At 39.3% G+C, this 12267-nt stretch overlaps 1 protein-coding gene across 6 annotated transcripts in view; it reads left to right on the top strand.

Moving 5' to 3' along the window:
• PDE5A (phosphodiesterase 5A) overlaps nt 1-12267 on the top strand; it is a 91565-nt gene that overhangs the window by 11487 nt on the left and 67811 nt on the right. For all 6 annotated transcript variants that reach the window (XM_038398510.2, XM_038398508.2, XM_043513093.1 and 3 more), the window contains exons 2-3: nt 6037-6625; nt 9105-9194. In XM_038398510.2, the coding sequence (XP_038254438.1) occupies nt 6037-6625; nt 9105-9194 (679 nt within the window). The remainder of the gene's footprint in view (nt 1-6036; nt 6626-9104; nt 9195-12267) is intronic.

Below are 12267 nucleotides of genomic sequence, written 5' to 3'. Positions count from 1 at the left end.
AGGTAGTAGAGAATCAGGCTCAGTGTGCCTCTTCTAATAAACTGCGGTCATTCAGCAGATGGGTACAAATGTATCATATACTTACAAATGATAAGTATGTGAGTACATTTGGCTGATTAATGAGCAGGTTAGGAAGGCTATTCCATCGTGTTCTTTGCTTGTATAAAGGCATTTCATCTGATTTTACAGTATTTTATGAGTCAGGTTCCACACAATCTGAGACTGGTTTAAAAATCGTGAGGTTTTTAACATAATAATAAATGGGTTTTTAGTTTCTAGTTTCTGAGCCTTTAGGGTGCACTCAAATCACATTTTCAAACTTTCTTTGCAACCAGAAGGGTTAGAAGCTTATTTTTGTTAATGAAAGCAGAGGTTTTCAGCTAATTGCTTATCTACAGAGCTAAGGCTTAAAGAAAAACACCGAATATTGCAAGTCTTATGCTGAAATCACAAGAGTCGAGAACACTGATTTTAATCCAGGGACGTTCACAGAGTCTTCTTATACAAGTATTTGTTTAATAATCACCTGTTTATTTCCTCAGGGGATATTTTTGGCCATTTCCGTAATTTTTTTTCCTCTAAAAAATTTCCCTTTCCTCCTTCGATCAAGAGAATGATTAGATGTTGGCTTCTTATTATGTCCCTTACTCAAACAGCTTGCAGTGTGAGTTTGCTGACATGCCTCTTGAAAAGTATGATTTCATGTATTTCTTTTGTACAAAGTCTCCCCTCCCACATTTTAACATCATCTGTGGGAGCTCAGCATATTAAGTGCTATAAAGAAGTCCTTGTTAAAATCAGAGTTAAGATAATATATTAATCATTCTTCCTATTGGTGTAGTTTTTCATATGAAAGTATCATTTCATAAGCCATTTGGGTGAAACCAGATCTCCTGTTCAAAGAGAAATTATGATGACACTGTAATGAAGACAGATAATTGAGAATACTTATTAATATATTAAATAAACCCTGAAATTACTTCCTAATAATTTTTTAAAATAATTAACCATAACCCTCTTTTTCACAGCAACAGTGGAATCATTTATTGGTCATTCTATTGCATTTTATTATCTGACATAATTTTCTAGTAATCAGACTGGTTTAATATTCATGGGTGCTTTGTAATAGATGTTGATGTACACAATAATAGTAATTATTAATTATTATTATTTCACCCAAAAGTGTACTAGGCACTTCACAGAACTGGAAACACATGGAATGAAATCCTGTCCCCACTGAACTCAGTGACAACACTCCCATTGACTTTAATGGGGCCAGCATTACATCCAAGTTACCTACCCAAAAGAGCATGCAGTCTAAGGCCCTGATTCTGCAAAAGACTTACAATTGTGCTTAACTGTATGGACTGTTAGTGCCATTAACCTTGACAGGATTATCTCATAGTGTGTGAATAATAAGCCCATGTGTAAGTCTTTGTAAGATCAGGACCAAAATACTGTAATTGGGAGTCCAGATAAAGATCAGATTCTGCTTTCAGTTATGGTGTGATTAAGAGCAGAAATTGGTCCAACAGCTCTATTACATCATTTTAACCAACTACTGCCCCGAGGGAAAAAATATTCTCTCATATATGACCCTGAAATCCTTACTGATGTGTGGTTTGCAGTCACATTGCTCCTTTTCTTGGACAAGTATTCACTACATAGACTCACCATATTTTAAATCTATCCTCATTCAGTGAATCAGTTTTTAACTCCACATCTGTGTAGTTCTTAGTCCCAATCAGGACTTCAAGTCATATGTCAGTGCTCAAACCTTCACAAGAGAAGGCAGATATGCTTCTTTTTGAGGTTATGGCTTACTGTAATATCTATTGTTTAGAAGTATAGTTGAAATAAAAAACTTTAGAGACTAATCAATCTCTTTAGCTTTACTTTGCCAATCATTTTCAGCAGCCCCTTACTGCTTTGTATTTAAATAAGGAATATATGTATACAGAGCTGTTATTCATATCTGATATATGGAAATACTTGTAACTAGAGCTGGTTGAGTAATTTTTTAGGAAACTTTTTCCATCTAAAAGATTTCTTAGGTCCAGGACGGAATATTGTGGGAAAGAGTCCCACCCCAGAATAGCCATGGATGGTCTCTTGGTTCTCTTGTATTTTGTTCATAAAAATTTTCAAAACGTCTTGTTTTCATTCTTATGTGGAACAAAACCATGTTCTGAAACCTCAAAATGTTTTGAGGAACAGAATTCTTTTTTTCCAGACAACCTTACTTGTAACAGATCACCGACCAACTAACAGGATTCACTGTGCTCTCAGTCAGCTGCACCTTTGAAATTTGGTATGCTCATTCTATGGTATGCTGAGTAAAGAAAAAAATCCCAAATCTGAAATATGACCTCTGCCTTTTTCATCATAGGCTACCAAAAGATCAGACATTTTTACTGCATTTCAACTGTTCAGGTGCCCACACGTTATGTGATTTGCAAAAATTATTTTAATTTCTTCTGTGAGCTGGTCATATACAGTTTGATGCTTCCACTTTAGAAACATGATGATCAGCTGAGATTACAAAATTCTATGTTTCAGATTTTAGCCAAGAAAATATTGCTACATGTTTATTGGGTAAATAAGAAAAATTATTTAATTTCAGAGATGATGCATGTTTTCATAAGTAAAGGGGCCGAGTGACTGTGTCTTCCTGTGTACATACCTTGGGGATCCACTAAAGACAAGGGCATCCATGTGCTGGCATTCCTGATGACCCTTCCATTAAAATGATAACTCTAAATAGTGTCACCGCATTTAAAAGTCAGAGCTTGCAAAGGGCAAGCAAGTGCACCACAATTACAGACTCTGATTGCCACATCTGCCTAAAGGATATACTGCACTCAACTTGAGGTAAATACATTTTTTCAAGAATATATTTGAACCAGCTCCTCTTTATAATATTATGGACCTTGTTTGGTAATCCTTTTATATGCAACTCCCATTCATTACAAGAGTGGAAAAATCATTCAGGAGCTATCTCAAGGCCCAGTCCTGCAACCCAGGAGTTTAGGTGCTTGGTTCCTTGCAGGATTAGGCCTTTGTTCAGTAATTCTCTGTTATCTATTCCAAGTTTTCATTGCTGTCTTTCAGTCCAGTACACCAAGTTCTCTTTCCAGAATTCTGTTTGCTCTGTTAGACCTTCAGTTTCCAAGGAAGCTTCACACTATAATCTGGCACATTGGCAGTCATTGCTGTACCATCTGTATGGGATAAAGTTCTGTACAAATTGGACCTTGTAATACTGTTACTGGGTTCCAAAAGCAGTTTTTTTAGAAACAGAGACACTATATAGTGTGCCAACAGCTTAGTACTTCTCCACATTTAGAGGGTGGAGGGAGTGGAAACCCTAATTAAAATACCAGTATGTATGGTTCATGTGTCCCAATTTTTACACACCCATGCTGTTGCCCCATTAAGATCAATGGTACTAATCATGTGAGTAGAATCACACACGTTTGTAATGTTTGTAAGATCCTGACTTTAGTGAGTGACTAAGGAACATGCATGTATTGGAAGTTCATTATATATTTGAGAAGTGGCATGTGGGTATGTAGTTAAAGACTATATCAAAATGTATATGCTCAAGGGGCAAAATTAAAGTGACATGTTCAACCTAAACTTTGTGTGACTTTTGAGTATTTAACTGTGCAAGCTTCAGTGACAATGCTTGGGTGAGTAAGGACTATTCAGGTGAGTAACAGTCTGAATATTTAGGATCTAATCTGGCATTGCTGAGATTGATGGGATTTTTGCCATTACCGTCAATAGGAGCTGGATTGGAGCCTTACTCAAGTTTTTTTGTTTTTGTTTTCCTTCAGCATGACTTCCCCTTATTTTGGGATAAAAATAAATAAAATGGTCAAGCTCAATTTTTTGAATACTGATTATCCAACCAAAGTTGTGAAATGTTTACATTTATTGGTCAGAGTTACAGCTGATCAAATTTGTTTGGTTGAAAACTTTTTTGTTAAAAAATGGCCTTTTCTTTAAATGAAAATTTTCACAGGTTGAATTTTTCTATTTTTTTGATGAAAACCTGGATTTTTTTTTCAGAAAACTGTGAAAAAAATATTTTTCATTTTCCCCTACATTTTTGTTGTTGAAATTACTATTTTTCAATCAGTTCTAATCAGAATAATGTTTTATTTGTTGTTTTCCATAAAGATTTCTAACATTTAGGGTTAAAGAGGGTTGGAACTGTTATGCACAAAATGAAGGATTCCCTCCCCTCCTCCCCCTGCAGTGTATTCTATATGGTATGTATGTGGGGGAAGGGGCTATGTGGTTTGTTTGGGGTGTTTTGGTTTCGGGTGTTTATTGTTTTTTTGGTCTTCTTCCTCTGAAGTATCAGAGGGATGGCCACAACTGGAGATGGGACACTGGGCAGGGTGAGTGGGCCAGGGCTCAGAGGTTGCACTGAGCATTCTCTCTCTCGGGTGCTTGGATGGCTGGTTCTTGCTCACATGCTCAGGTTCTATCTCAGAGGTGGGCAAACTACAGCGCACGGGACCATCCTACCCGGCCCCTGAGCTCCCAGCCAGGGAGCCTAGACCCTGGCCCTTCCCCTGTTTCTCCCTTCCCCCGCAGCCTCAGTGTGCCACGCCGTCAGCACTCTGGCCCATCACTCCTGCCAGGCAGCAGGAGTGACGGACCAGTCCGGCAGGACTGTGAGCTCCTGCTGCTCTGAGCAGCATGGTAAGGTGGTGGGGAGCAAGGAGGTTGGATAAGTGGAAGGGGGTCCCGGGGGGCAGTCAAGGGACAGGGAGCAGAGGATGGTTGGATGGGGGTGGGGTTCGGGGGGGGCGGTTAGGGATCGGGGTGTGGATAGGGGTCGGGACAGTGAGGGGTCAGGGAGCAGGAGGAGGTTCAATGAGGCAGAGGTTCTGGGGGGGGTCAGGGGACGGGGAACAGGGGGATTTGATAGTTTTGGTAGTCCCGGGGGGCCTGTCAAGGGGTGGGGGTGTGGATAGCGGTCAGGGCAGTCATGGGACAGGGAGCTGGATAGGGATGGGATCCCGGGGGCGGTTGGGATGGGGTCCCGGGAGTGGGCAGTCAGGGGACAAGGAGCATGGGGGGTTGGATGGGTCGGGGGTTCTGGGGGCAGTCAGGGGGCAGGAAGTGGGAGGGGTGGATGGGAGTGGGGCCAGGCTGTTTGGGGAGGCACAACCTCCCCGGCCCTCCATAAAGTTTCGCAACCCCGATGTGACCCTTGGGCCAAAAAGTTTGCCCACCCCTGCTCTATCTGGTTGTCATATGTGGGTTGGAAAGGAATTTTCCCCCCAGGTCTGATTGGCAGTGACTTTGTGTGTGGGAGGGGGTTTGCCTCCTGATGCTGCAGATGATCATTTGCCAGGATTATCTGGATAGCTCTCACTTAATTCCCTGCCATTTCCGGGGCCTTGGGCATTGGTACACCTCGGTCTCTCATTCTCTCTCAGTGGCACATAATAGTCTAGTCTCCTGTAGGTGGTAATCCTTTGGTCTAATTTCAGTTTCTGGGTTTTGTGGGGGGGGGCTGGGTGGTGGTCTGTGATAGGAAATCAGATGATCTGGTGGTCCCTTGTGTCCTTAAACTCTATGACATGACTAAGGATGAAGTATTTGAGATTAGCGTAGTCATAATTTTCAGCTTTTATACACTGAAATCTACGTCACGAGTAATAATTTTCTGCCTTATTCAGTGTCATTTATTTGATCCGAAATATTTCTTTTTTATAAGACACGATATTAGTGCTTAAGTTTCAGTGTTGGCTGGAAATGAACAACATCAAGTTAAAGAGAAGCAGATGTTTTATTAAATCAGTGGCTCCCAAACTTGTTCCGTCGCTTGTGCAGGGAAAGCCCCTGGTGGGCCGTGCCAGTTTGTTTACCTGCCACGTCCTCAGGTTTGGCTGATCACGGCTCCCATACTATTTTATGTAGTATTGTGTAAAAGGGTTGGTCCTTTTAAATAATTATGATTGCTTGGGAATTGTTAACTCATAGTATTTATTGCCTTTCACCTCTGTTTTGCAGAGAAATGGTCAATGCATGGTTTGCTGAGAGAGTTCATACCATCCCAGTCTGCAAGGAAGGAACCAAAAACCACAGTGAAGATTGCTCTTGTCCTGCTCATCAGACTACCCGAGCTGAAAGCCCCAGCCCTGGGACACCAGCAAGGAAAATCTCTGCTTCTGAATTTGACAGGCCTCTAAGGCCCATCATTGTCAAGGACTCTGTTGGAACCGTAAGTTTCCTTTCTGGCTCTGGAAAAAAGGAACAGATGCCTCTGCAATCTCCAAGGATTGGGACTGATGCAGGGGATCAGTGCTCAAGACTCTTAGAACTAGTGAAAGATATTTCCACTCACTTGGATGTCACAGCCCTTTGCCACAAAATTTTCTTGCACATCCATGAGCTCATAGCTGCTGATCGTTATTCCCTTTTCCTGGTCTGTGAGGATAGCTCCAATGAGAAGTTTCTTGTCAGCAGGCTGTTCGATGTTGCAGAAGGTTCCACCTTGGAAGAAGCTTCAAACAACTGCATTCGCTTGGAATGGAGCAAGGGGATTGTGGGACATGTAGCAGCTTTGGGCCAACCTTTGAACATCAAAAATGCATATGAGGTAAATATGGAAATTTTGTGTAAGTAAAAAGAGGCCAGATCTTCAGATAGTGTAATACATGCAGTTCATTAGAGCCAGATTGATTTACACTAACTGGGGATCTGGCCTCAAATATCTCTCTATAAAATATATGCACATTTGGCTACGTATGATGTTTGAGGAATGGACGTTTGAAAACAAGTGATGGACATTTGAGAGTAAGGGTCAAGTTTTGATCCTGGCCTTAACCAGGTCTCTATTTTTCCACCCACAATTATTTGCATTTGTAATTCAGGACACTTAGAAATTTATGATTTTGATTGTACCAAGAAATTGGGTATTTAAAGTGGGCTAAATTATGGGGGCAAATAATTGTTTGCATTTTTAAAAATAAAAATATAGGCTAATATATGAATATCTACTTCTATATAAATCCTAAGGCTGCATAACTGGGCATAATGGGATGAAACTGAGCAAAGGAAAATGTAGGCTGAATATCAGGAAAAAACCCTGATAATAAGATACATTGGGCTGTGGAAAAGTCTCCTAATTGAAATGGTAGAACCCCTATTACTTAAATGATTTAAGCCTAGACTGGACAACCTGGAGAATATCCTGTAAGAAACAAAACTGCTTGATAGATAAAGCGGGTTTTGTGCATTCAGAGTTAGGGATAAGTAAAGAGAAGGGTTCCCAAGTGGAACAAACACTGGAATTTTGACTTGAAAATTACCACTTCTAGTTGGTCATCTCTTCGTCCTCCTGAGTGTATTTTTTGAGGATGTGTGATATTGCCAAACAATGTTTTCCAGCAGTAATACATATAAGGGTGATATAATCTGCTTTAATGTTCATCGTTCGTGAAGACTCTGATAAGTATTTTCTGGATTTGGGCCTAAGTATATATTTTGCTTTAAGCACATGAGATCAGTGGGAGTATTCATGTGCTTAATGCTAAGTACATACATAAATGCTTTCCTGGATCGGGGTCATTGTACTGAGCTTGAAATCAAATGTTGGTGAATTAATAATCTTCCTTTTAAGAACATTTTGGTGCATTTTAGTGAGATGATAAAATAAAATCAGTGTTCCAGATACATGATACATCATTTAAACAAAACAAAACAAAAACAAACAAAAAACCACCAAACCAAACTCAAAATGAAAAGGAAAGAAAATTAATCTCATTGCACAATTTATACTTGGAATTTTTTGACAGTCTGTGCTAATTCTCATTGCATTTTATGTAAATACAAAGGATATGATTTTTTACTCATGGTACATAATCGCAGACCTATAATGCCAGTGGGTCTACACTTTAACATAATTATGTTATCAAATGTGAAATTAGGATTAAGGCTGGGATTCAAAAGAACCTCACTGAGTTTCAGTGGGATTTGGTTGCCTAACTCCCGTATGCTTCTTTGAAAATCCGAGCCAAGATGGCTATAACTTTGGTTGGAACAAAAATATTATATTGCCAGTGGAGTCATTTTCAGTGTTCCCATCTTTTTGCAATAATAATAGGGATTTTATACATACATAATACAAATCAGATTTTTATATGGGGTGTTTCTTTTTCTTCTGGCCACCTGCCCTATGCCTCACACTCAAGACCATTCTTCCTATACAAGCACTAGCTTACCCCAAAGTTGTGGTGGCAGAGGATCCCAGAACCAAAAGCTCTTTCTTTTCAGTTCCTATTCTAGTATGTATTCCTACAAATTCCATAATGCTTACAGTTTGCCAGCTCCCTATTGGGCTGATTGCACTGAATGATTCAAATGGGTGGTAAGAATTTGTTCTGATTGTCAATGACTATTTTTAGGAACATTACGAATAAGTCTTGCAGGAACAACAGTCAGTTTTTAGAAAACGATCATTTTTGTATTAAAGCTGCTTTCTGAAGCTCATGGGCTTGACTTTTCAGTGAGCATGGGAGAGAGATTTAGGAAAGCATGGTAGCTTGTCAGCATCCTCCTGCAAACACTTTTTAACACTGAAAAGAAAAAAAAGTACATTTCAGATGTTTTTGGTGTATATTCCATAAAAGCCTATTCTCTGACTTTTTTCCTCAGATGGGGTGTTACTCATTTTAACCCCCAAATGGAAATCCTAATCCTGTTAATAAAACTTACTTAGCCACGCCGGCCTGTCTTTTGGTGTGTTTTTGAAATTTCCTCTGAGAACAAAAGATGTGCTAAAAATGGTTATGCATGAATATCCAGCCTGGACAAACAGCTTTTCCTAAGCTTACTGCATTTTCTGACATTTGTATTTATCATTCCTCATAAGCAGTTTGTTTTGTACAGTATTGCTAGAAATTCACTCAGTCAGTAATAACTTATATTTACATAGTCATTGTCTCATAATGGAAACATTGTGACCCTGGATAACAGTTAGGACAAATGCTATAATTCCTCTATGGGCCTATAAACTGGGAAATTAAACAAGACATTCTTTGAGTGGGTACTTAATTCAACTTTTTCCACCCTGTCAGGATCCCCGATTCAATGCAGAGGTTGACCAAATCACAGGATACAAGACTCAGAGTATTCTTTGTATGCCAATAAAGAACCACAGGGAAGAGGTAAGCTGCAGTATCTGGATCATCTTATACAATAGCGTATATGTAACTGTGTTAATGCCTTTAAACACTTTTCACCTGTAAATCATTATCTCACAGTAGAAAAAAACCTTTTTTTTTAAATGTCCTGTCTGCATATCATTCCGTAGAGTAAAATTTTATCTTTTCCGCTTCACTGATGTTAACCAAACAGAATTGCTGAGAAGAGCTTACACCCAATTATTGATTTTAAAACAATGTTGTTTCTATTTCCAGTTACAAAAAGGATTCTGCATTCCTTATACACCCAAAACTCCCAGTTCACTTCAGTAAAATCAATAGGAGTTTTGTGTGCGGAAGAAATGCAGGAACAAGTGGTAAAAATAAATGAGATTCTTTCAAACTATAGCTGCTTATCATGTATGTGCTACTATCTTTAAACATGTAAAATACATGCCAGTGGTGCCCAATAACTTCAGACCTAATTACAGTCCCACTTATTGTCCCATCCATTGTATAAGCCGTGAGAAGGGACTTTTCCCTGCAGAACCGTGTGATTCTCTTATTTTGAATGAAAGATGATCTTCCTTTTCTCTCTTTTCTGAATCAAAGATCCTCCTCAAATGTTGTTTTACTGTGCCTTTTCACAATGCATATAAACCTTATCTTTAGATGACACCTTTCAGTTTTTACCACTATGTAACTTCTACCAAACACCTCACAAGTTTAAGATATCAAGCAGGGGTTCCCTTTCATAGATCCAGGGCAACATTTTCAAAAGTATGTACCTGAAGTTAGGCACCTGTATCCACATTTTAAGTACCTAAATAAAAATGGCGTGATTCAGAGAATCTGAGCACCCACAGCTCACATTACCCTTATTGATTTACACTAGAGTGCATGCGATCAGAATCAGGTCTTCAGGTTCTCTGCACAGCTCTCCCCTCCAGTGCTATGTCACTTCTCACAGCAATACTCCTTTAAGGTCTGATCCTGCTACAGCTAGAGTCAAGGGAGTTTTGTCATGGACTTCAAAGCATAAACAAAGTAGGTCTCTATTGGGTGGCAACAGCTAAAATCTTATCAAGAGAAAACTAGAAAATGAGAAATTAAGTGAGGAGTGACATTATGCTGAGGAAATTCACCATCAGCTATCTGAGTAGAGTGATCCTGGTTTCCTTCTCACACTGGTGTAATTCAGGAGTGACTCCAATTAAGCCAATGCAATTACACTGGTGTAAAATTAGTGTTAGTGAACAGAAAATCAGGCTCATTGTGTTTTTATGTATTGCCAATAACTGAAAGAACTTCTTGAAGCTGGAAGGAATAAGATTCAACCTCATACTATTCTCCATCCTTCTCAGGATGTCGGCACAGCATAGACTAACCAAGGAGTGCCCAAGAAATTTTCAGACAGGGATTTGCTGTCCACTAAATCTTCCTTTTTCAGAAGAGTTCACAGTGTGTCTAATCAGTTCATACTGTTAAAAATTGCTCAAAAAGCTGATTTGAAAATACCATTTTCCCTTTTTTCTAACTCTTCCACTCTCCCAGTCCTGTTGTGTAAGACACCAATCTCCCATATGTAACCTCAATTCTCATTTTTACCTTGTTTTATCTCATTCATTTGGGTCTGATGGTCCTGACTGACCCAGTGATTAAATGTGGGATCTCCTACATTTGACTTCTGTTTCAAAGTGTTTTTTCACTGCTCCAGGTCTTGTAAGGAAAGTGTTTCACATTTACAACCCACCACCTCACACTGATCATGAATGTGATCACTGTTCTCCCAGTCAGACATTGCCCCCACTTCAAAGTGCCTCCCCATGTTAATTGGCAGTTGCTGCAACTGGCCATGAGCTAATCAATGAGCAAGCAGAACATTGTTTGCAGTGACATCTGGCTGGGAGAGTGGCGCTGGAGGTATGATTGATGCAAGATGGAGGGTCTATGTTTTGTCCAGGTCACATGCTTTATTTATGTGCATTGGAAAAAACACAAGAATGCTATAAGCCAAGAACTTGGAATCATAAATTCATGACAAAATTCAGCTGGCCACAATACATGGGTTCTTACTTCTTACTCTGGTCATACATGAGAAAGAATTAAGTACAAGTATTCTCTGCTCATATATACCAGCACTGACTTGTTGGGCTAAATGAACCTGTAACAGGCAATTTGCAGATCCTGAAAAAAATCTTAGCTAGGTTTCCCCTTCTAAGCACAACAGGAGTTCTAGATGAAATAAAGCAGGCACCTCTTTATTTTGAAAATAGAAAACAAACTGACAGATTAACAAATTGGCAAAGGCTAAAGGGGGGGAGAAATGAAGTGTTACTTCTATATGCTGTAAACTGGAAGATCTAAACTTTGGAATTTCTCTTAGGGGACTCTTTTGTTATTTTAAAGTCTCTTACCAGAAGGTTCTCATCACCGTCACTGTAATGCTCTGCTGACACTTTTCTGGAATGAGATTTAATTCAGTGAATCAACCCCTCAATTACCATCTGCTTTCAGCTGTTTTTTTTTTATTAAAAGCATCTCCCACCCCAAACAAAGAAACCACCATGGTTCCTCCATGCCTCCCCAACCTAAAAAACAAAAACCAGACCAAGCCTTTGTAATGATATTGTATCTAGCAGCTAAGGAAAACTGCTTTAGTGCAAAATTTCACTGGTCACAGTCCAACTATATAGCCAAATATGTCTCTGAGACACCTCTGAAAATAAATACTTAGAAAGAGAAGCAGGTCTTTTCTACCTTGAAATTTGGCCCTTGGAAAATACATATGATACATTTATTGTTTGTTTTATATTATTGGTATGTTTAAAGCAAAAAGTCAGTGTGTGTGATCTGCAGAAATATCATGGCTGAATATCAAACCTCTGGGTCAGTTGGGGAATGAAGATTTTTCCAGAAGAGATGAAAAGTAGGCTCAGATTAGTCTAAACTTCCATGTGGAACCTGAGCTGAGGAGCCTTCTTAAAAATAACACAAGATGAGGAGTAAGTTCTTCAAGAAGCAGATCCCTTGGAGAAGGACTAATGAAGAACTGTAGTGGTCTTATCAACAAAAAGCACCATATGCTAGAGCAAGA

Source organism: Dermochelys coriacea, chromosome 4 (genome assembly GCF_009764565.3).
Source record: "Dermochelys coriacea isolate rDerCor1 chromosome 4, rDerCor1.pri.v4, whole genome shotgun sequence".
In the NCBI taxonomy this organism is placed as follows: domain Eukaryota; kingdom Metazoa; phylum Chordata; order Testudines; family Dermochelyidae; genus Dermochelys; species Dermochelys coriacea.
This window is presented reverse-complemented; position numbering and strand designations above follow the sequence as displayed.